The 24,593-nt window shown below is 42.2% G+C and overlaps 1 protein-coding gene across 1 annotated transcript in view; it reads left to right on the top strand.

The window, feature by feature from the left end:
• The window catches only part of gbe1b (glucan (1,4-alpha-), branching enzyme 1b), an 80,762-nt gene that overhangs the window by 21,720 nt on the left and 34,449 nt on the right, over window positions 1-24,593 (top strand). The window contains exons 7-12 of the mRNA XM_035153729.2: window positions 453-662; window positions 9,814-9,929; window positions 10,834-10,961; window positions 11,358-11,456; window positions 20,389-20,499; window positions 20,590-20,761. Of these exons, the coding sequence (XP_035009620.1) occupies window positions 453-662; window positions 9,814-9,929; window positions 10,834-10,961; window positions 11,358-11,456; window positions 20,389-20,499; window positions 20,590-20,761 (836 nt within the window). The remainder of the gene's footprint in view (window positions 1-452; window positions 663-9,813; window positions 9,930-10,833; window positions 10,962-11,357; window positions 11,457-20,388; window positions 20,500-20,589; window positions 20,762-24,593) is intronic.

Raw genomic sequence — 24,593 nt, 5'->3', positions numbered from 1 at the left:
TATGTGGCCTGTTTAAACATCCATGAAGTTTTTACCATCCTTGGCAGGCAGGCAGGATTCTTGGGTATAAGGTGTTTGGCTAAGGAGCAGAGTTATGTTGAGGAGAACAAATGTTTACATAAGCCTGTACTTGAACACCTGTGTGTGTCCTTTGTCATTTTATTTGTGTGCTTGGAAGGTTCGCCTTTGTGATGACAGTTGATGTTTTTCCCTATGAGAACCTGGATGTATTGTTAAATTTGTGTCAAATGTAGGTGATGAACTGGATTAGAACAGGGCCTGACTACAGTGAACCATCACCACAACTAATACGTGTGTGTGTGTGTGTGTGTGTGTGTGTGTGTGTGTGTGTGTGTGTGTGTGTGTGTGTGTGTGTGTGTGTGTGTGTGTGTGTGTGTGTGTGTGTGTGTGTGTGTGTGTGTGTGTGTGTGTGTGTGTGTGTATGTGTGTAGTCGCTATGGGACCCCAGACGAGCTGAAGCAGCTGATCGATGTGGCTCACTCGATGGGCATCATGGTGCTGCTGGACGTCGTTCACAGCCACGCCTCCATGAACACGGTGGATGGACTGAATGAGTTTGATGGCTCCGACTCGTGTTTCTTCCACTCTCCACCCAGAGGGGAGCACAAGCTCTGGGGCAGTCGCCTCTTCAACTATTCCAGGTACTTCTTGTTTGGTGCCAGTGTTAACTACTGTACTTTTATACCTGTGTGTACCTGTGTGGTTTTATCACGCTGCAGTTCATGAATCCATTAGGCTTGTAGGAGTAGAGGGTCCAGTCGATAAATGTCAACTCATGAAGGTTTATTGCTAAAGAAAGAATATCGGTAACCTAAATGATTTGCTTTCATGGGAGAGTGAGAGTGAGAGTCTTACCTTTTTAATGTATTTGATCTGTATGTTTATTGAGTTTGAATGAGAAATGTATTCACGCCACCACCTGCACGGCCTCACGTCATGCTGTCTCTTTGCAGCATAAATATGCATTAAGTTCATCGGCATCAAAATACATTGTGCTCTGCTGCAGAACGTATTTTTAGATGTGCATCGTTGCTTATGGTTAAAGCATGATGAATGTCACTTTGATGCATTTGTATCGCAAACTGCAATTTACATTTCCTGTTTCATCAAGGAGGGAGAAATGTTCTTAGGGAACACTAACGGGGGATTGTGAAGTATTTTCAGGAAGCTGCTGGAGCCTTTAGACCACATTGAATACAGAGAGCTGCACAGTGTAATTAAGTCAGAATGCAATTATCCTGACGTGTATATATATTCTTTATATCGTGTTAACAGTAGATCTGCATTTAATAAGCTCTGTAGGACTCCTTTACTTTTGTATGACTTTGTGCTAACTGAGGTAAATCCAACGTTCAGTCTATTTTTTTTTAGCCTTTTAGCACAATTCATGATATAAAAGCAAAGAACTGCCGACTGATTACTGCAATTTCATCTGAACTCCATTGTGCTGTAGATCCATTAACCGCCAATCAAATTGTATTAGTGTAGCCCATATTCACATATCACAATTTATCTATATAGGGCTTAACAAGGTGCAACATCCTCTGTCCTCTAAGTATATATATGTATATTTATATAAGAAAATGTCTGATAGAGATGAAGGGAGCAGCAGTGACAAATGAATTTAGGAGTTATTGTCAGTAATGGTAGAATATGTGAGGAGGCGTATTGTATGTGGAGCAGTAGATGTGGAGGTTAAAAGCTGATTTCAAATGCTGTCTGACACGTAGGAGATTTAAAACCAGCTTTGGCTGCATCAGATATATAAACGCTAACCTTTTAAAAAACAAGGTTGATTAATGAGCGCATTGCTTTTAGGAGTTTCTGAATTTAAAATCAAAAAACGTGTTAGCCACATGTGAACGGATTGATAAATGGGCCCAAACGGCGGCTGACATACCACTCTTGATATTTTCTGAGACTATCTGATGCGGCGCGACGTGTTGAAGGTCAGAAACAAGACATGATCGCAAAAATGACTGATTAAATCTTTCCCCAAAGTGGCCAAGCAGTCAGGTTTACTGTTAATCTGATATTCCCGAGGCATCAAATGGGCTAATAAATGTCCAATTTAGATTCCCTCAAATGCTCTGGATTTTTTTCTTTAACTTTTACAACTTTTCCCAGGCAGGTGTTGAATTTAAATGCATTACGAGGAATGGTTGGATGTTTACGGGATTGTTAGACTAGGTTATATTCACTTTATCAGCTAATTACAATAGCATGAGAGACTAGATTGGCATTAACCTCCACCAAGGCCCAACAGTCCGTTTAAATTAAATCAAGCTGGACCAAATTTCCCGCGCTGATATATTTCGTCGTTGTTTTCATCAAGATCCATGGGATAGTGTATAAAATATTTTTTTTAAAAACACACCCTTGCAATGTTTAATGAAGTGAAAAAAAAGAAATCCTGTTTCTGGATCCAAAGCAAAATTGACTGGGTTCTTCCCTGATCGATACCGAGTGCTTCTAAAAGGTTTCATGCTAAACGGTCCAGCAGTTTTTGTGTAAAAATACCAGAGAAACAAACAAACTAAGACAAATGCTGATGGTAAAAAGGTGAAAGAACATCTCAGGGCTCAGTCGGCACCAAAACTATTGTTTGGTGTTGTTGTAAGTCGTCTTAATTAAGTGTCTCTCCTGTCGCCTCGACGGCGGCAAAATGATCCTGGCTCCCATTAGAGAGGGAACGGCCACTGTCGGGTCCATCAAATGCCTTTTTTGAACTGGCTTTTAATAAGCGTGTGTCTTCTGTGTGCAGCGGTTTCCAATACATTACACAATGCTTAGTGTCAGACATGGAGGCTATAATAAGAGACCAAGGTTCCTCTTTCATTAGTTATTGAACTCTCCTCATATCAGAAGCACTCATTAGACACGGTGCAGACATATGCCGCGACTGGGAGGCATATGAGGAGTCATTTGTAAAAGCCCAAAGGAGCTCTGCAATGTCATCCTGGGTTCATTTGTCTTCTGTGCCTCTCGCAGGTTGTTTGGACGCGTCGTTTGTGTCAAGCCTTTTCTGCCGCTCCCTTCAGAAGGAAATGAACCTCGGAGGCTGGCCGCGAACCCCGTGCCAAACACAGGCTGTTTTTTAATCAAGCAGCGCCGCTATCAGCCATCACCGTCTGACCATGATGTTCTTATTAGGCTGGGAGAAGCCTGACTGATGCAGGCTATCGCAGCGAAGATGTATTTTCCCCTCTTATACGCTCTCCGCTTCCACCGCTGCGTCTTTATCAAAGAGCACCTTCTTATTTTTAGTCGGTATGCGTTTCTCTTCAACTTCCCCTCATAGGGCTTTCGACTCAGTCTGGGAGGAACGCTGTTTAGATAGATGCCTGCTGTCCTATTTGTTAACTCGAGTTGCCTCGGAGTCAAATGCGTCTTGCTCATTCACTATTTAGAACATTGGTTCCAGGCTGTTGAAATACGAGAAGTAGCTTTGCAGTCGCTGAATACCAACTTGATTGTAGAAGGACTGAGCTGCATTGAAAATATGGGAGGACGCCCGGTGGAGACTCGCAATATACACACATTGCTTGGTGTATGTCAAGAGGTTCCTGTCCCACACACGCTGCTGCTCTTCATAAGCAGAACTCGGCCTTATCTGCATTTCTCTTTGGCCACTGTCACCTTCATGATTCCTTTTCAAAGACCCCAAAGTCACCTTGAGACTGGTGACTGAGTGATTGGAGCCCACGGTTGGGTGTGTAGGGGGTTGGCAGCCAGAGCAGCCGAGCCTTTTTGCAGATCAGGGCCCTCAGATGTGAGAGTTCTGAGAAGCTTGATGTGGGCTCGTCCTGTAATCCCCCCCCTGTGCTCACGTCCCACAGGATGATTTGCATCCATTTTTCATCAATTTTTGTGTGAATTCACAAGATATGAAACGCAGGCCCACAGCCAGGCTTTTGAAAACTCCCTTTAACTCCTCTTGGTGCGCTCGTGCTGAGAGATGTGCCCAGTGTTTGAGAACTAAGGGGCAATAATTCTCTCTTTGACATGATTATTCTATACGTGGGTTTTTTATTACATTCAGATATTTGTTAATGATGTGTGAATAGGGCAGTTAAAATGGGGAGGGCATTAATATTCACGAGGGAGCTTAGCATAGCTCGGATTGTAATGTTCTATAGCATGAGAGCTCGAATACGGCAGAATCAAAGAATTCATGTTCTCTGATATATAATGAATTTCTACAACCATTGATCAAAGTAGGGTTTTATTGGAAGTAATGTAGGTTTCCTTATTGTCGTGCATAATATTTTAGTTTGTTCCATTATTATACATTAACATGCTGTTTTTAAAGCCATGGAACAAACAACAGAACATAAACATGACTTTTACAAGTGTCATTTACTGTTTCACTGCCGATCTACTGCTAAAGATCCTTTGAATTAGGAAATGTATGTAATAATACACACTAATGTGTATAATAATACACCATAATATCCTAATACACAAGGGACCATGTGAAGTGAAGCAAAGAATAATCCCGCTGATAAATGACAGGCTTTCATTGTATAAATCTGATTCCCTCATGTTTCAGCAAACTGGGACTTCACACTGTAGTTGGGACCTGACTCGTGTCTGATCCATCAATAAACTTAAAATGTCAACTCAATCCAGATTCAGTCATTCCCCCCCCGCTCCATCTAGTCACACAGCAAGAGGAAAAGCAGTTTTCTCCCTCTGGTGAGCTTCAGCTAATGAGCTGAGCTGTAGGTGTGGATGGTGGCTGGTCGGAGATGCCTGTGGTGCTTCCAGTAGGTGTTGGATGGAGCCAGTGGGTATGATCCTAGCAGAATCTATATCCTCTCGCCCCCGCACTTCATAAGCAGAAACTGGACATTGCTTGTCTATATATTATTTTTGTATAAACTGAACGAAACCGTATTTGCTTGAACTCAATTTATTAAGTTTCTTGTGTAAAGCTTACCTCAATACATGGTTGCAAAACTGTGGTTCATACTTTGCCCACCCCTATGTGTACCAGCAGTTTTTTAGGGGTTTTCACAAGGGGTTTACAGAGCAGTCGAGCAGGGGTTTTAATCCACGTATCGTCTTACCTGTTGTGCTTGAGTGAAGTGTGATGTTCTGAAGGTTTAATTAGACAAACAATGGGTTTAAACTACCTAAGTATAGTATGGTATATAACTATAAATAGATCAAAAGGTTCCGTGGCAGCAATATGTGCAAAGAGTTTTTATGGTGCAAATGAAAACCCTTAAATGCTCAAGCACTGCAACGAAATTACATCTTTAGTAAGTGTAAAGATCATACAAATGAAATATGGGCCCATAAACCTATAAATGTTTTTTATTTTATTATTTGAGTACATGACGATCTTGAATTCTCGTGAAACATATTACTCACTTGTTTTACAATATCTCCTGAGTTATTCAACGAGGAGAGGCAGTAAAATGACAAGATTGATAATTAGCAGTATCTTGCTAATGAATGTTTCATTTCCATCACCACCGATCTAAGCAAGCTGTTTTTATAAGTGTAACAAATACTAATTCAGCGGCGCCTGCTGCAGCTCGTCCTCCCTCCTCTGCTCTCCTGACCTCAGGGACTGTTACTCCCTCGGTGAAGCCTGTAAGGCTGCACCCTCCCTCAGGGCTTTCTGCCAAGTTCCGACCCTCCTGTTTTTATAATTAACCAATTCCGAGAGGTGAGCACATTACAATGGGTTATGGTGATGTCAGCCAACTAGCTAACTGTACAGCTATGATTCCTCGGGCATGTCTATAATTGACCTATCTCTTACTTTGTCAGAAGGGTCTTACCGTTCAAATATCTTCAGGGATTATACACTTCCATATCCCGCCACTACAAGAAAACCTTCAAACCACAGTTTAGAATTGGCCCATCAGAGTGCAATTGATTCCTAAAGGCAGTGAATACGTGACGATCCTAATTACAGGTTCCCAAACAGTCAAGCAGTCTCACAGGCTGCAGAATCTTCCTCCCAGGATGCCGAGCAGGAGCAGCGCGCTGCCAGGGAGCCTTAAGAACAGACAAATGGCAGATATCTGACACAAAGCACAGCGATACAGGGACAGTCTGTCAGACGGCGAGATGAGAGTTTACCCTGCGAGGCCGCCAGCATCACCAGACTGCCTGAAAGGCTGCTGAACAGTGTGCTGTGAAGTATAAAGACAAAACAAAGCTCACTGGTTAATTCAGCTGCGTTTCACTTGACTGATGCTTATTTTATGAAAACTAGACGTGATTAAAATGTCTACCTTTAAGTCACGGCTGTAATTAATTGGTCATATCCTTCAATAATTTACTGTGCGTATGTGAATTTCATGTACAAACTAGCTGAACTAATGACTTATTGCACTAATAAATCAATCAAGCATCAACCCAGAAATATGACTTTTCCTGCAGGGTCATAGTCTTTGTCCTGTTTGCGTTAATGGCTGCAGCGACTGGAGAAAGTTTGAAATGCGTTAAATAAGGAACCTTATTTGTCCTCTTTGGCCCGACAAACGCGCACCATCCATCAGGCTGTCTGCCGCCGTTGTTTGAGCATCACACTTCTTGTGGAATGACCTGTCAGTGTCTGAAATTTATTTGCTCTTATCTGCGGCTTACCTGCGATGCTGCGAGAAAAACAGGGACTTTAAATCTCTCGCCATCATGACAATAAGTTGCTGTGACGCCTTATGCAAAATCGCCTTCTGGAAAAACGGGAACGTACATGCTGTGTTATCCGTCAGAGTCATAGAGTCCGATAAGAAGCCGCTAAGCATGAAGCAGATGTGGAACAAGTATGTTGTTTTAAATAGACCTTTTATAGCAGCGTGTTGTTGCAGGTAAAGCAGCTCGCATGATGGATGACCTTGTCTTACTCTACAAGCACACAAGGACATTAGAGCTTTACTCCATTAGCGCCCCCTAACCAGGTTTCACTGTCATTGCTGAGTTTTAGCATGAGGTCAATTTGCTCTTGTATTAACACCGCAGACTCGGCGATAGCTCCATTGAGCTCGGGCAGATAAGCGGTGGGTTGCATCAGGTACAGAGATCTAACTTTCTCACTGTAATTGGACTTGATGATGAATGGCATTGTGGGCCCTAATGTGGCAGTATGGTTTCATCCTGGGCCTCTGGCTCTCGCTGGCTATTATCTGTGTCCCGTGGGGATACATTGTGTGGGAGCCTTTGTTGGCTCTGTGCAGCGGAGTGGAGGACCTAATCTATTTATCACAGGGTCTGCGTGACCACCCAGCCAGGCTGCTATATCGGATCATGCTAGGCTCCCTCGTGCTCCTCCTCAGGGGAAGGGGGCAGCGCTGATGTAACATGCGGCTTCACACCTGTCAGACAGTGTTGGGGTCGGTCATCCCTGAGGAACGGAGCGCAGAAGGCACTGCATTTAAATGTGTTTTGTGTTACGCCTCAACCGACCGAAATGAAATAAATCAGGGGATTTTTTTTGTCTGTTGCCGTGGAGGATGTAATCCTCAGCCGCGCTCTGAATATGCAGAGGGAGAATCAATGATACGTTTTAAAGAGGAGGTGTTGTCGAGAGCAAGAACCGTCTCGGGTTGGATGGATTTTTTTCGTAGTGTGAGATGTTATTGAAGTGTTGCTGAAGCATGAATCTGGGACTACGCTCGCTGCTTCACCAACTTTTTGACATGATGAAATTTCATCATTCGAGCAGAAAACTGCTGAACTGCCCGTCGGTGTGGTCACAAGCGAAAAGAAAAACAAATGATGTTCAGTATCACACTTTTTTAAATTCAGAAAGGGATTCATTGTTTTTTCAAACGGCCTCTGTAGATGTAAAGAGCTGAAGTTCTGTTCCAGAGGTGAGAAAAAAAACTAATTTAATAACACATCCAGCAATAATGAAAATAACCAAGAGTTCACTGTTAAAGTATATCTCTGATCTCAGCAGGTAGTTTGGTTCATTTCACATCTCGACAGGGAGGTAATTATTTAAATATATCTGTTTTTAGTGCATTCAAATCCTAAATCATCTGGAGACACTCTGCAGTTTATGTATATTATGTTTTCCTCTGAAATGTTTCAACACAGCAAAATTACCTTTTTGATAGATCATAACTTCCTAAACCTAATGCCAATAAAATCTGCTCCATAAAATATCCACTCACTCAAACCTGAACATGATTATAGTTTATTATCTTCAGTTGTGGATGGATATAAAACATTATAACATACATTTATTTATATTCTGGTCATGGAAGAAAGTGTTTGTAGGATTTTGTTGAAGGTCCAATGTGTATGATGTAAGGGGATCTATTGGCAGAAATCGGATATAATATTCATAATTGTGTTTTCATTGCTTTATAACCACGTTACGTTAGAATGAGCCATTTATATCTGCCTTTTTTTCGGTAGCAAGGTCGTCTAACCATGTTGCCCGGCTCTATAGAAAACCTTTTGTGCTTTCATGTTGTTCTTAAGGCCAACGCAGAACCTTCTATATGCTTGAAATCATGAAGGGTCTAGTTCATAATATCAAGTGTTTTCATAGATACACACACGGTACACACGGTACGTATTGGAGGGAGCAGGTCCTGCAGTGCTGACTTCCACTGACTCCGTTTTTTATAGTGTTAATAAACCCAACAGTGTCAGTAGAGGTTAGTGTGAAGCTCTGGAGGTCAAAAGATACTTCGTGAAAGTTTTGGTCCAAAAAAAAAAAGAAAAAAATCCCCAGATGTAGTTCCAGTTTATCTCAGGAGCAGAAATACAAGTGTGGTTGCAGGTGTTTTTGGACACGTATCATTAAAATCGTTCTTGGAGAGTTGTGGATTTCGACCTAAGCGGAGGCAGCAGTTCACATTTAATCAGTGGCACCAGTGTGTCATTCGTCTCACATCCCCGACACTTTGCTGCTGCTCTCCGCGAGTACAATGTTTCATTCGGTGCTCATTACGCACACTGCCTATAGACCAGAAGACCAAATCTTGAGTTTTAACCGACGTTACCATGGCAACACGCCGCTGAACGGGGAAGAGGTGAGGCGCTTGGTGTACTTTGCCTTGAGTGGCTGCTCAGATCCAGATGACTCTCCCATCGCTCAGTCAGGAAACGGGGACTGGGGCCATTTATGGAATCCACCTCCTCGAGCCTCCACCAACACAGTCCTGCCAACAGGCACACACGGCATTCATGTGCTTTGTAGCTCGCCACGGGCAACAAAACACAGCCATGAGTTACGCTTTCATCCTCAGAGGGCTTGTTGGTTTCCAGAGTATTCTCGCTCTTGCATGCAGGACAGAGGAGCTCGTCGTATGTTGATGATGGAAGCCAAGGAGAGGAGAGGCGTGCGATTTATGTCCTCCCCCAGGAGAGGTAACTCAGTTCCCCTGCACGGTGTTTGTTTGTGTGTTTACCCAAGTGTGGCATGAAATCCTATCAGTTCAAACACTGGGGGATGGACCTGGCTGCACTAAACGCTCGCCCAGTGGTCACGCAGGTGGTTCGATGGAAATCAGAGAAGTTTGCAGTGTCTACTGTAAACCACTGATTTCTCAGCCCCCTCAGCTGGAAAGACAGAATCCTACTTTACATTGTAGTCAATGAAAACACCATCTCCTCTCAGTGACTCACCAACTCCAACATAATGAAGCTTTTGTTATCAATATGTGAATGTCCTGTAGCTGGGAAAATTAATCTGTGGCGCCTAAAGTGCATGATGAGGTGCGTGAATAATTCACAGGCTCTTGTTTATCTGACCTTGAGTGTGTGTGTCTGTGTGTGTGTGTGTTTGTGTGTGTGTGTGTGTGTGTGTTTTTCCAGCTGGGAAGTAATGCGGTTCTTATTGTCGAACCTGCGCTGGTGGATGGAGGAGTACTGCTTTGACGGTTTCAGATTTGATGGTGTTACCTCCATGGTGTATCATCACCATGGCATCGGTAAGACTGGTTTGTGAGTGGAAAGCAACGTTTTCTTTAAAACCAGCAGGGCAGTACATGCACGACTGATTCCAGAGGGTTAAAGAACAAAACCAGAAGAGGTCTGACTGATCTCGGCCCACACGCTGTGAAATATCTATCTGCAAAACTCGTTTTAATTAAACACAGATAAAGCAACAGGAATTAAACAATTTAATTAACACATGTAGGTAAGTGAAACCTTTATTTATTGTATTGAGAACAGTTGAGCCCTTTTTCACACATGAACTCCGGAAAATGTGCGATAATTGGGTCTGAGCCCTCTCTGGACTTTATGAAGAACACAGCAGGAGATTATCTGGTTACTTAACAAAACCTTCAAATTAGGTCATTCTTCAGAGGAAAGTGTGCGATATTACAATAATGCCAGATTTTTAAAGAATCGTTTCCACACATATGATTTTATGTAAGAAACACACACATATATATTTATTTAGATCAAATCCTGTGAATACTAGTTGCATCCATGGATGTAAAAATCAAATCTGTGGAGAGAACAGGTTCGAATCCACCTTGCACATCTGCAGCAGCTGTCACACAGTGTGGAATATATGCAGTATGTTACTGTGAATCTCTGAAGAAGTGCTGCTAGCTGCTACTTTACAATGTACTTGTGAGCCGACAGTGAATCCGAGTTTCTCACATGAACGAGTTTGAAAATGAGCCATAAAAAAAAAAAGTACATTTAAGACTTGTACAATAAAGACTGTTCCGAAAAAATATATATATCACAGAAATGAAGCAAAAACAGCAGCGGCATGTGTTTGTGGAAAAAAAAAAAAAGCCGAGGGAAGAGTGAAGGATTTCAGAAGTTTCGGGCTGAAAAACATTACGAGAGTTGACTGTGTGGGTGTTTACTCCTCAGCTACCACCTTCTTGGGGGACTACAGCGAGTACTTTGGCCTTCAGGTGGATGAAGACTCCTTGGTTTACCTGATGCTTGCCAATCACATTCTTCATACCCTTTATCCTGATTGCATCACTATTGCAGAGGTAAAAAACACACACACACACACACACACACACACACACACACACACACACACACACACACACACACACACACACACACACACACACACACACACACACACACTAACGCCGTCAGCATGCACTCACTTTGCAATGACACCGCCCACAGCTATTATTAATTAAAACCACTTATTATAGCCCACTTACGTATTCATTGGCGTAATTAAGAAGTAATGCAAAAGGAAATGGGATGTCACTCTTTTTTCCTTTGGCCCTGTGATATAGGACTTCGCTCCCTTTTTAATATGTGGGTGGCGGAGTGGTATTGACGCGATCCGGGCTGACGCCTGGGAAAAGGAACCTGTGCACACAAAGAGGAAAAAATGTGATATGAAATAGTGTGACTTCTCCCCACAGGATGTGTCAGGGATGCCGGCTCTCTGCAGAGGAGTGGTGGAGGGAGGGCTCGGGTTTGATTACCGACTGGCTATGGCCATCCCTGACAAGTGGATCCAGGTAAGATTATTCACTTGTTCATTTTAATCTCCCTCCTTTTTCTGCGTGCCCTCTCTCTCTCTCCATAAGTTCACAGAGAAACTTCTCTACGAGCCACAGATAGAGAGAAAAAATGAAAGCATGTGTTTTTGGAGACGGGGATGAAAGACAAAGGGAGTAACTGGGTATGTTGGGAGGCATTGAAGTACTTCTGTGGCTTGTTGCTAAGCATTTGAGCGTTTTATAAAGTATAAATCGTAGCATGATAGTGACACGAGAATCTCAGCCTTTATATTTCCTGGAGATAACTGCACACTGCTGTGCTCGGGTGTAAGATTCATGGATGTGAAGGCTTGATAATGTGAGTTATTTGTGGCAACACGCTCGTGGAGAAATAGCAGAAATACTATCAATTGATTCCTGGAATGTGGGAGTCCAGTACAAGTGTTTCTCTCCTCAGAGAAAAGTTATTTTTGTACAAGACGCTCAATGACAAGAGAAACTACACAGGTCTGCACAATGCATTTAATAGCAGAATATCCCTGGGTCAAAGAAGTCTATAATGTTCAGTTTTATTTATATGCTGTTAATTGATATTAATTTTGTATTAGATTGCATTATATAATACAGTGAGGTATTTATATTGGATTAAAACATTGTGGTCACTTAGGGAACTTTCACACCCACCTTGTTTTGGGCCTTCTGACTATTTAGTTTAGTCCAAACCAAGATAACAGGTTTTCAGACCCATGGATCAAAATGTAATCTGACCTAAAGAAGTGGTCTCAGTCCGGATCAATTAAGGTTTAAATTGTTTGCAGAGTGAAAACACTCTTTTGGATAGATGATCCAATGTTTGAATGACATGGACGCTCACTTTGCTGGTAGTAATATTAAAATGACATTTCAGTGACAAAGAAATTTACAATGTGAACCAGTTCTTTCATTTTCTCAATTCAAATTGAAAGAAGGTTTCTTTCCTATTAACTTTATTCAAAAAGGTTCATGAGTGCAATCGCAGAATCCACAACACGCCAGACGCTGGTCAGACTACAAACCATTAAATGTCCAGTAGAGGTGGACACAGCTCACGTACATGAGTTTTCTGGATCTTTCCGTCTTTTCTGGAGTTAGTGGCATAAACTCCGTGCTCTTGTGTTTGTTTTCACCCGGAGCTGCAAGTTAGTTTCTTTCTCTCATCAAACCAAAGAAGGTCCTTGTGCTCTGTTTCTTATTAAGTGCTGATTTACTTCATTCTCTCATCATACCTGCTGTGCGAACGGGAAGGTCATTCCTCCTCCCACCAAACACAAAGTCACGATGGAAAAGAAACAAACAAACATAAGCATTTGACTTATTCATCGGTAATGACCTTAGATTAGTAATTTTTTTTCACGTCCTTTCAGTGGATGTATGCTTTCATTTGATGTGAGTGGGAAGAAAGCTGAGCTTTAATAATGTTATCACGAAGGTCACAGAGTCACTGATCCAGGCGGAAATTTCTTGTGATGTTTTTTTTCTTAAGTGAAGCATTTGAATAGAGCGTCACCTTTTATATTTCACTTTGATTCATTATCAAGCCTGAAATTTCTATCCTCGGGTCCATTTTTTTTATATTATAAAGCAAAGATTATTTCTCCGCTTGAATTCAATGCGCTGTTGATTTTTCTTTTTCTCTCTCTACCAACCAGTCGGACAATCTGAATAGAACAGAAACACTATTTCCACGACAAACAAATCCTCATCCTCGTGTCGGCCTCCGCTCGTTGTCAGGGGAAATATGGGGAACAATTTCACCCTGTAATGAATCAAAGAAGGAAATGGCCAATTATTATCTTCCCTTTTTTATTTTGTTTTTTGAAAAATATGTTTTAAATTTAACTTGAAGGAACTTTCCCATGAATAAATTTCATTAAATGGCAATAGAGCATGACAGTTTATAGACACTCATTAAACTGTGAGTTCCCTGACCAGATTTACTTTGCATTCTCAGGCTTAAATGAACATTAAATTTTTTTTTTTTTTTAATTGTGTGTGTGAGGTTCAAGTACAGTGTAGAAAACAGAACAGGATTGATGGGGGGGCCTTTTATTGTCTTCATGAATTAAATTAGAATTTGATCTTTAGTAGCAGAGTGAACTTTATCTACCACATGAACCACATTGAGCTTTTATTTTCGGGGCTGTGCCGTCCTGTGTGTTTTTTACTGTGGAGCAGTGAAAATGCCTGTGAGTAAAATGCTCTGTTGGTCGGAGCAGTTTTCTTTTCCCCGTGTCCTGTCAGAGTTTCGGAGTTTTTTTCCATGTTTCCTGAAGGTTAGCATCTGTCATAGCGTCCAGCAAAGGGCAGCTCTTTGCTCTGCTATCTCCTGGACAAAATGCAATGTAGTGTTCACACGCTCACACACACACAAACTGGAGAGATACCCACTGAACGTGTATTTAACAGGACTTTTTTGTCAATATTCAATGTTCTCTCACAATGTCGCTTCACACACATTCTGTGATCCGCTGAGAGGAACACGTCTATATCCATTGCTTCACTCCTACAATAATACGATTTTATTTTTAATCTCTCCACTAACAGACGTCCTCTTTGCTCTGCACACTGATAGCTCAGCACAGCCAGAGAAAACTCACTGATAGCTTTACATAAATACTCTGATATAATTTCAAAGTGGATTAATTAGCTGCACATACAACCTCGAATGGAAAAACCTTCACGCTGCTCTTCATATTGAATTCTTACATCTCATACATAATTGACAAAAAACATTCTGTGCAAACGTGGTGAACTTGCAAGGTTTTAATTATGGAGGATGTAAGTTTGTAATTTACAATTTAAAACAAAATTAAATTTTCCCAGAACACTGATGGTTATTTTTTAAATAAAAGTATTTTAGAGGCATGAATTAGAGTTTTAACTCTGGAATGAATCATAGACCATAAATAAAGATGATCTACGTGTCTCCACTTCCTCCCACTCTCCAGAAACTAAGATAAAATATCCCGGATATGAACTCTGCCATCTTGCACATTCGGAGCCACAGTCTGCACAGTAGCGACCATGTGGTGGCGCTGTTGTAGCCAGGGTGCCATTGACCAATCATGAGGCAATGATGACGTTTCACCCTGTTTTTATAGCATCAAATAACTAATTAAAATCAAACTTACCAGAAACATCATTACTCGATCATACATCAGTACAGAAGTACCTAAAATGACAGAGACGTGACTTTTTAATTTGGCCCATGTCTGCTTACATGGAGGAGGCAGGGTTTATGAACCATACTCCAGCCAGCCACCAGGGGGAGATCCAGGTGATTTGGTGTCGCTTTTAAAGTCATACATTTTTATATTGAGTCAATGAATGAAACGCACAACAAACGTCTTCGGCACTTGTGAGAAAATTAATTTTTTAGTTAATTGATACAGTATTTATTCACCAAAACAACTTAAAGGTTCAGTGTGTAAAATTTAGTGACATCTAGTGGTGAAGTTGCATGTTGCAGCTGAATACCCCTCACCTCACCTCACCTCACCTCACCTCACCGTCCACTTCCAAACATGACAGAGAACCCGTGGCAGCTTCAGTTGTCATAAAAACTCAAAAGCTGTTTAGTTTGTCCAGTCTGGGCTACTGTAAAAAACATGGCGGCCTCCGTTGAGAGGACCCACTCCCGATATAAAGTATTTGAATATAAAGGGCAGTACAAGCTCATACAATTTTAGATGAAACATAGTGAAAAACATCACTAGGATTATTTTATATTCACTTTCTGCCAATAGATCCCTTTCACCTAAATCTCACACACTGAGCCTTTAAATAATTAATATGACTACTAATAGTCATATTAATTATTACTGCTGAACATGATAACCCCGTTGAGTGAGTTGTTAAACACTCTGGACACTGGATGGGAAATTCCGGGTGCCGAATCTTCTCCGTCCCCGCACAACAAGTGTTGAAGCACCCTCTGGCTCGCCACTTCAGCCCAAACTGCCACTGTGAAAGTACTTAATGGCCCACGATGGAAAAACATTGTTTATAACCGAGCTGCCATCAGGTCTGAAAGTCTGCATGACGGTGATGCCGTGTAGCACAGGGAACGAACGTGCACGCCCATCCAGAGGTGAATAAATATGCATTTCTTTATCTGACAAGTTTTTTTTCTTCCTCACTGTCTGTTCCGACGCCAACATCCTGTCGTACATGTTCAGTCTTGGTCTCAGAAGACTTTTTTTTTTTTTTTCACTTTGGAGTGATGTCTGCCTCCTCTGGAGAACTTGGATAAATTTACAGTATTTGGGATCAACACGTAGCTCATAATTTATTTCCATGGCCCCCGTTGGAGTTTTCTTCAAAGTCTGCATTAATAAAAATGCCACCCATTCATCATCAGTACGCCACAGTGTTGTTTTTTGTATGAAATCAGCAAATATTACAAGTACATTTGTAGGGAAACAGACAGGCAGCCGGTTATCTCTGGGGAGGTGTGTGTCTGTGTGTGTTTGGTTTGGCTGGTGAATTGTTTTGTGTCCTGTTTCAGTGTGTGTGCACGTTTCGAGTGTAAGCAGAAGCCCTCTCCTGTTTGATACTTGACAAAAATCGCTGCAGAATGCCTAAAGAGGTTATCTGCTGTAAGATTCATGTAACGCCGTGTCTTCTTATCTGCTCGCCCACACTGAAAGTTGCACTTACTCATATTTTGGGTGGAAAAGCGAAGCGGAGCGTGTGACCTCGGCGCCGCATGCATCCTCCTGCGCTACAGTTTTTTTGTGTGTCTCTCAATGGGAGGAGACCATGCATCGTTAATCAAGTCTGTATATCGCAGCGGTGGGTTTAACTCTGTGGCGGGGATGGAGGGAAGAGAGCATAGGGGGCAGAGGGAGGGAGCGGCCGGGGGATAGTCCCAGACTTGACCTTCCTCGGTGATGCTTGCACTCGGCGTGGCGGGCGGCGCTGCACCGCTGAGAGGCAGCCTCCTTTCACAGGATTATCCTTGGGACGCCCCCAGAGAGGCTGCTGCTGCTGCTGCTGCTACACTTTTCAGACAACATCGCTCGCAATGCAATTATCATCTAGATTCTCCTGGATGCATCTTTTTCAATTAAATTTGTCGCCTCCCTGATGAGATTTCGATGCCATGCGAATCGTAGAAGTCGGCAAAGTGAGCACCGAAATTCATGTGCAGGGAAGCATTGGTATGAACATGCCTTGGTGAAGTCAGTGAAGTGCACTCAGGGCTCGCCTTGCCTCTTCTCACAGAGTGTCAATTAGGGAGGGATTTGAATGGACTCAAGTGGAGCCTCCAGTGAGGGTGTGTTGCAGAGAAGGAGACATGGAGCAGGGAGGCTACAGGCATTCAGAAAGATAGACAGAGGGAGAGAGGCAGGAGGAAACAGATGGAAAGAGAGACAAAGAGTCAGAGCGAGGGAGCTTATTTTTAGATACACATGTGTGCATGAATGAATCTCCCTCGGTTCCTGGATCGAGGCCTCACGCTGCGTTTCGTCCCCAGCGTGACTGATTGATATGACTCATTTACTGGCTGCAGAAGACGGTCGGGACCAACAGGCTGTGAAAAATGAAGATATCCTAATGAGAGGACCAGATAAGGCGCGCGGCACAAGTTTGGATGATTCGATCTGGTTATGACCATAAAATTCTGTCACTCCTAATGGATAATATTACAAAAGCCCTCTAATTTAACAGGCTCCCTTCCCTCCAGCTACAATGGATTGAGATGTAATTGAAACAATTAGAGGCGGAGGAGGGAGAGAGCTCGCCGGCCGCAGCGTGGATAAGAGCGGGCGACGCGGGTTTTTCTGGCTTCTCTCGGCTCCTCAACTCGAACGACCTCCGAGTCAAAGGCCCCAATTTTTTTCTGTTTCCGTTATTCCATTTAATTTGATTAAAATATCAGTCTGCGCCGCTCTCTCCTTATTAGTTTCAGGAGAAAAATCCATTTCTGGTGCTTGTACATTGCTCTGTCCATCATACTGAAAACACTTTCAATTAAAATGACTTAATAAAAAACCCAGGCGGCTGGCAAGCAGCGATGGAGTCAGGCTCGGTTATGTAAACATGTCAGTGGCTTCATCGCAGCCTTTTAAAGGGCGCCCACTCTCTTTGACCCCCTCGTCGAGCGTCACCCTCCACAGTCAGTAACGGCAGCGTTTTTTGGCTTTCGTTTTATTAGCTAATTGCACTCCGAGGCCTCGCTGGTGCGGTGTTACCCGGCGGTGCAGGATCGAGACGGTGCCGTGAGCCTTTTCAAACTGTGAGGTGAGCTGAGCAGGGCCGTTCAGCTTAGCGAAGCTCCTGCAGGAGACGTCAGCGTGGGCGGAAAAGTTCATTAATTTCTAAAACTGTGAAAGAACGGGGAGGCGTTCGGTTGATCCACGGGATTTGAGCGTTGCACACCTTCATTCTCTGACCCCTGGGGGCAGCGGGGAACGTGCTGAAGAGAGGACGTCCCCATGGCAACGCAAACACACATCCTCTCGGAGATTGGAAAGGTGCCGGGGACAGTCAGCCGACCGTCCCTGAACCATGTGATTGAATCAGAGAAGCTCTTGAATCAGTCACAGCGTGTCAGCGGCGAGGGAGGTGACCTCATCCTACACTGCTAGAATCTTTTTATTATTATTTTTTTTTTTATTCTGGCTCTGCCTAATTAATCCGGGCACTCTGGTTGGCTCCTGACAGCAGGCTTGTAAAGTAAGATTTGTGCACTGCTCATTATCATTGATGAAGTGGACTGTCAGTGGCGCCAGGAAGCTCGGCTGGTCGGGGCTGATGTGGGTGAGCTGGTGGTGGGGAAGTCGTCAACCCAGTCACTCCCCGTCTCCGCTCCGACAGTCCCACTCCCAGATTAATTGCTCCCAGACCACTTTTGCGGTTGAATTGGATTGTAATGATTCATAAGGAAGTGTAAAGTGTCTGATTGTAGGTGGGTGTGGAGGCGGCGGGGATGATCTCCAGGGTATTTTCAGTGGATTCACTTGTTTGAAAGGAACCAGAGTTTAGAGGATTCATGTATTTTCGGTATTTAAGTTTAGCCACAGGAATAAAATCCACATTTTTAAACTTTAGGTTACTGCTCAATTTATTCACATAAATAATACAATTGAGTGTTGTATTATAATATTTTCCAGGATGATGATAACCCAGCCTGCATTAACAAGATCATTTCCATAGAAACCTGGTCACTGTGACCCCTATGATTTGATCAGCAGGAAATTTTGTATTTAAACTATTCACAGTTTTAATACTTTTGTCATTCATGCTTATGTGTGTGTTTCTCCCTGGTGTTTTTCTATATATATTTTGCTTAATTCTACTCATATTTCATAGGTTTTATTCGCATCACTATTATATACAATATAATATACAGTATTAATTAGATATAGAGCTTGAAAATATCTGTTCTGTCACTTCTTTAGGATTCATTGTTTTTCATTCTCCTGCCAAATAACCTGCTTTACTTTTAGTTTTTTACCTTGGTAATATAAAAAGCTCCCTTTTGATTATTATTTTGGATTCTATGTTCTTTATCTCTGCTCTTTCTCTGATTTAATAAGATATGAATTAATGTATACTCTTATAAATGATTATTAGTGATTATTATTAGGATTTATTATAATTATTATTACTTGTTGTGTTGCGTATTTGCCTTTGATTAAGTTTCTTTCCTTTTTTATCATGAGTAGCTCTGTTAGCTTTGACACATTTCAGCATTCACAACTCAAAACTATTTATTTCTGCCGTGTCAAACTTTTATAAATGAAACTTGAAACCCAAAACCGTTAAAATCCAGTTAAGTGGAACAAAATGAGGAAAATGCAAAACAAAGATTTTTCTTGAGGATCCGAGGCGATGCACCGAGCGCACAGGGACAGAGCTAAAAGGTCTGAGAATGTGTCGCTCATGTAGATGACACCTTATGTTCCTTGGCGAGTTTCCCCGGTGGCGCCGGCGCTGAGTAATACGACCACACAAGGCTAAGGTGAGGAGGAGCGGATGTGAACAGATGGTGATATATAGAGCGGGGAAGCCTCTCTGTTGGTGGGACCAGCCAGTTCATCTCAGACATATTGATCGCCACAATTTACTCTCTTTACTCAGAGGATTATGGCTCTGTAGAGTAACATAAAGGTTTCCTGACATGTCAATCAGCTGTCACAGCCAATTCCACCGAGCAGACTTCAGCCTGTCACTGAGTCGGACTCGCCAACTCCCCCACCGATCACACCGAGCTGGTGTCTATCACCAGGGGTTCTTGGAGGGCACACGCTCTTTCTTTTACACATTTAGGGATGTTATCGACACCGCGGCTTTCTAGCTTCTCTGCTGTTCATTAAATCCCCCCCCAGTGCCCGCTGCAGTACATGTGGTTATCTCCACTCTGCCCTGTGCTATCATCTGCTCGTGTGTCTTTGGGTTATTAGTCGGTGTAACTGCACAGCCGCGCTCCGTGTGGGCAGATGTGCTTTGAATGCATGTTGTGTTGGCCCTCGCTTCCCCCTGACCCCTGGAAATGACTCCTGTGGCAGGAAGTGTGCATGTAGGCAGGCCAGCGACAGGGCATTGATTCCCTGGTTGGATTTATCGTCGGATCCCTCCGTTTGGATGAGAGGCTCTGACCTTGCCCATCTCAGGTCGGGGAGAGCTGATGCCTTACTACCCATGGGCTGTATTGAAGTTATTAAAAACTCCATTACCGCCATTCAAAGGTAGACATAACTCACCGTGTGGATATAGAGATGTCAAAACAGAGATTGATCTGAGAAAGAAGTGTAACCCAGAAAAAAAAAAAACTTAAGGAAGGGTAGAAAGAGGGCCGGAACTGAAAGACATCAGCTTCAGACATCAGTCAGAGCCCGACTGGATCTCTCAGCAACACATCTATCATTCCCTTTTTCAATAACCCCTCTCTGTCACTCTGCAGATCCTGAAGGAGTTAAAGGATGAAGAGTGGAGCATGAGCAATATTGTCTTCACGCTGACCAACAGGCGTTACGGAGAGAAATGCATAGCCTATGCAGAAAGCCATGATCAGGTGAGCTATTTTTCTACGTGATTCCCGGTGTCAAACAGAGTCCGTCTCATGCTCCACTGTGGATAATAAAAACCTGGTCTACCTTCTCAGGCTCTGGTTGGGGATAAGAGTCTGGCCTTCTGGTTGATGGACAAGGAGATGTACACCAACATGAGCACCAGGATTCCCATGACCGCCGTCATCGATCGCGGCATGCAGCTGCACAAGATGATCCGTCTCATCACTCACAGTCTGGGTGGAGAAGGATACCTCAACTTTATCGGTGAGTCATCATGGTAACTCACAGCAAATACCTAACGCCACGGTCGTATATACAGTCAATTAAACCATTATGTCATTTGGAAGTAGTGGTATTACCATTATCTGCCATCAATAAGATCCTGTTATATATATATATATATATATCATTCTATGTTTTATTTTTGAGTTGAAATAATGAATCCACGATAATCCATAAATTATTTGAATCACCTATCATGCAAAATATGTTTGCTCGGTTTTAAAATAATTGTTTGTTTCCCTCAGAGGATTCACTGTGGTTTTTATTTTACATTATTTTAAATTAAATATATTATTTTTATCGATGATCAAACAAAACACAGCAATTTAATACTTTTGGCTCTTGGAAAAGTGATGATTTTTCTGACTGCGCGTAATTCAAACAAAGAATTGATTAATTAGAAAGAATGGACAAATTATTCTGTAATTTATATTTTAATACAGTACACTCGTATGGCTAAATTTAATTTACACTAATCCCAGTTCAATGGCTCCATCACCACCACCATCATCACATCATTTTCACAGCTTGTATCATATTTCATGTTATTTAATTTAATTTCATATGCTATCATATAATCATACAATCTAATTAGGCCATATCATTATATAATCATGCCACATGGATTTGTGGTTCAGCTGGCATTGAAACGCTGAACTGTCGAGAGGCTGCAGAGGTCGTAATAATGAGGCATCGTCCTTCTGTTTGTTTTATTTCTTATTAAAAGAGACGAGGGGAATCATTTCAAATCCTTCTCGTGTAACCTGCGATGATCCCCCTGAATTTTCATGTTTATCACTCAGACAGACAACAACTCGACCAACAGATATAAAGATAAGGCAACAAGGGATAATTCTCTATAACTCTCACACACATTCGCACGGAATGAGAAACATAGATCCCTGTGTGTGTGTGTGTGTGTGTGTGTGTGTGTGTGTGTGTGTGTGTGTGTGTGTGTGTGTGTGTGTGTGTGTGTGTGTGTGTGTGTGTGTGTGTGTGTGTGTGTGTGTGTGTGTGTGTGTGTGTGTGAGAATCATATTTCACCTCTGCAATGATAAACATGTTCTAATTCATAAAAGGCTTAAAATAGCCCGACACAGCCCCGTGCTACTCATTTTCCATCGGGGGTTAAAGTGCTCAGTTATTAGATGTGTTGTATTTCTTTAACGGAATATATCAGTGGAGTAGCTCGCCACCGATGAGTCAAGGCTGGTGATAAGCATCAAAGAAGCCTTTTGAAGTGGGGTTGACATTAACACTCACTTTCCAGAGCTGATGGTGGAACGCACGACAAAAGCTGTCTCAGATCCGATCTGTTTTTTTTCTTTTCTTCTTCCAATGGATCCACTGTCGTTCTCAGTCTCGCTGTTGGGGCAGCTCCTCGTTTTCAACACCGAGCTGCGGCGTGATTTTTATCGAGGCCTGCTGCTAAAGATAATAAAGTGATAATTAACGACTGACCTTGGTTGAAGGGAACGTGGCTTCCTGCATGTGCTGCTCTCTGGTGTAATGTACGTATACAGCCTGCACGCGTGGTCGCAGCATTTTAGCTCCACCTGGTGATCCGGTCGGACTCCGGAGCCCAAACAATATGCTTTTCTTTTTCCTGAGATGCTTGGATTCACCATCGCTCTGGGTTTACGACCATATCCAGTCGGACTCGAAGGGAAAAGAGTGAAGCACCCTGTGACTTCCTGCTAAGTGGACTGATGTCTGTCTTAGGGGTGTGTGTGTGTTTGTGTGTGTGTGTGTGTGTGTGTGTGAGAGAGAGGGGTGGGGTGGGGGTTGCAATCAAAGCAGCTGTTCTTGATGGACAGTGATAACAGGGCAGCTCGTAATGAACAGGATGTCGGAAAATTGACCTCATGTGGGCAGTGGAGGAACGGTTGATAGTAATTATGTCTGATTCTCTGAGTAAAGTGTAGCTAAGAGGCTCACTCCTCCTGCTTGACTCCTGCTGCTGGACTCCTGCTGCTGGACTCCTGCTGCTGGACTCCTACTGCTGGACTCCCGGTGCTTTGTCTCTCTCGGATCTCTGTGCTCTCAACCAATCAGTGCACGAGGAGCTGATTCAACGAGTGAGATGCAGTGCTGCTCGCAAAGTCAATTCGACAATGATGTCATTTAATGAGTCAATCATCTTTCCTTAAAAAATAAATAAGACCCTGGGGTTTGTGAATACATATACAAACAAAATGGACAAACTAACAAATACATAAAAGAAGAGGGCTTCAAAATGGAAAATAAAGCAGAGAGCGTGATTTGTTTGAGATTGGGTGCATTTCGGTGATTCTTGCTGGATGTGTTTTGGGATTTTACCCCTTAGAATATCACCTGCACGTACATGTACTACCAAACATTTTCTCCTCTACTAAAGAGACAAATTCCCTCCAATTCTCTGTGGTTATTTATTTGGAATATACAGTTTCTCCCAGTTTCTTATTCCGCATTTTAACACAGGCAACATGCTGATCCTCAGATTTTTCCCATTTTAAACTAAACGTATTTGTAATTATTTCCCCTTTAGTTGGCTTTACTACTCTAATGACATAATATACATTATTAAAATTAAAAGAAATCTCTTTTTTCCAAGTTCTTATGGCTAATTTAGGCAACGCCACATTAATACAGGGTCTGAAATGGTCAATGTTTTATCTTCTTGCAGATCAAAATGCTTCAGTCTACATGCAACTCATTATGTGAATTCAATTCACCGTATTAATTTGTCCAAGTCCCGTTGATTCACCTTATATTGAGTAGCTGTTATCTTTAAAAAGCTAAAAACAGCAGAATTAGAATCAGCAACTTTGTATTATTTCCATTTTTTATTTATATTTTTGTGAAAATGGGTTTGACGGTCTTGTCTTTATTGTAAAACAGGCAATGCGTCATACAATGAAATTCTTAGTTTGCCTCCATTAAACATCAAAATTAGATTTGTGGAAAAATGAAAATTAAATGCTCTCCACTCACCTTCATCATATACATTTTTGCGTTTGCATTTTCAGTGTCGTGCTTTTATTTATGAGTGGATTAAACCAAAATTAGAGCTGCTAGAATAGACACCTGGTTTTTACTTGTTCTGAATCTATATTCATTTTGGATTTGAACCAGACAATGTGTCTTTCACCCGTCCTTACACAGTCTAAGTGGAAACACGTCTCTTATTACCTTATGAAATCTGCCTTTAATAGCAATCTGGCCTTTCGTCCTCTTCGCTGTGAGCATGTCTTAAAATCCAGATCAGAGATAATTCCTCTCGCTGATGCGGTTGAGACCGGAGGACGTTTATTACCAGTTTTACTGCAGGAACTTATGGATACTCTATCACGTACTCTTTGTGACTGTCCTCCACTCCCTCAGTTATTTTATTTTTCCCCCACAAGGTTTACGAGGACTTAGAAAGCTTTTTTATTGCGAACAGTAATGCATGCGATCGTGATCCTTATTGGAAGAGACAGAAGTGTGTAAATCTTTTTATGTGTCAGTTAATTTATCAGTTATTGTTTGTAAGAGTTGTGTCACGGATGTGCAAGGGCAAACGTCTCCTGCAATATTAACAGAGCAAGTAAAGTCGAATACAAATCGGCCTTTTCACAATGATTCATATTTTTACACTTAAATCAGAGTTTGCAGAAGTTAAAGTTTAATATTTTCTCTTTTCTGTCAAGTAGTTCTTGCAGAGTCACAGAAAGGAAAAAAGGTTCTCTACCGACTAAAAGAACGATGACGTCGTCTTTTCATCACAATAATGGATGAAAGTCCTTTTTCCTGAAGAATACAAAATCAGGCAAGAGAGAAGAAAGTGCTTAAA

The sequence above is a fragment of the Hippoglossus stenolepis genome, chromosome 4, assembly GCF_022539355.2.
Source record: "Hippoglossus stenolepis isolate QCI-W04-F060 chromosome 4, HSTE1.2, whole genome shotgun sequence".
Taxonomy (NCBI): Eukaryota; Metazoa; Chordata; class Actinopteri; order Pleuronectiformes; family Pleuronectidae; genus Hippoglossus; species Hippoglossus stenolepis.
The sequence above is the reverse complement of the archived record's forward strand: the minus strand, read 5'-3'. Positions and strand labels throughout refer to the sequence as shown.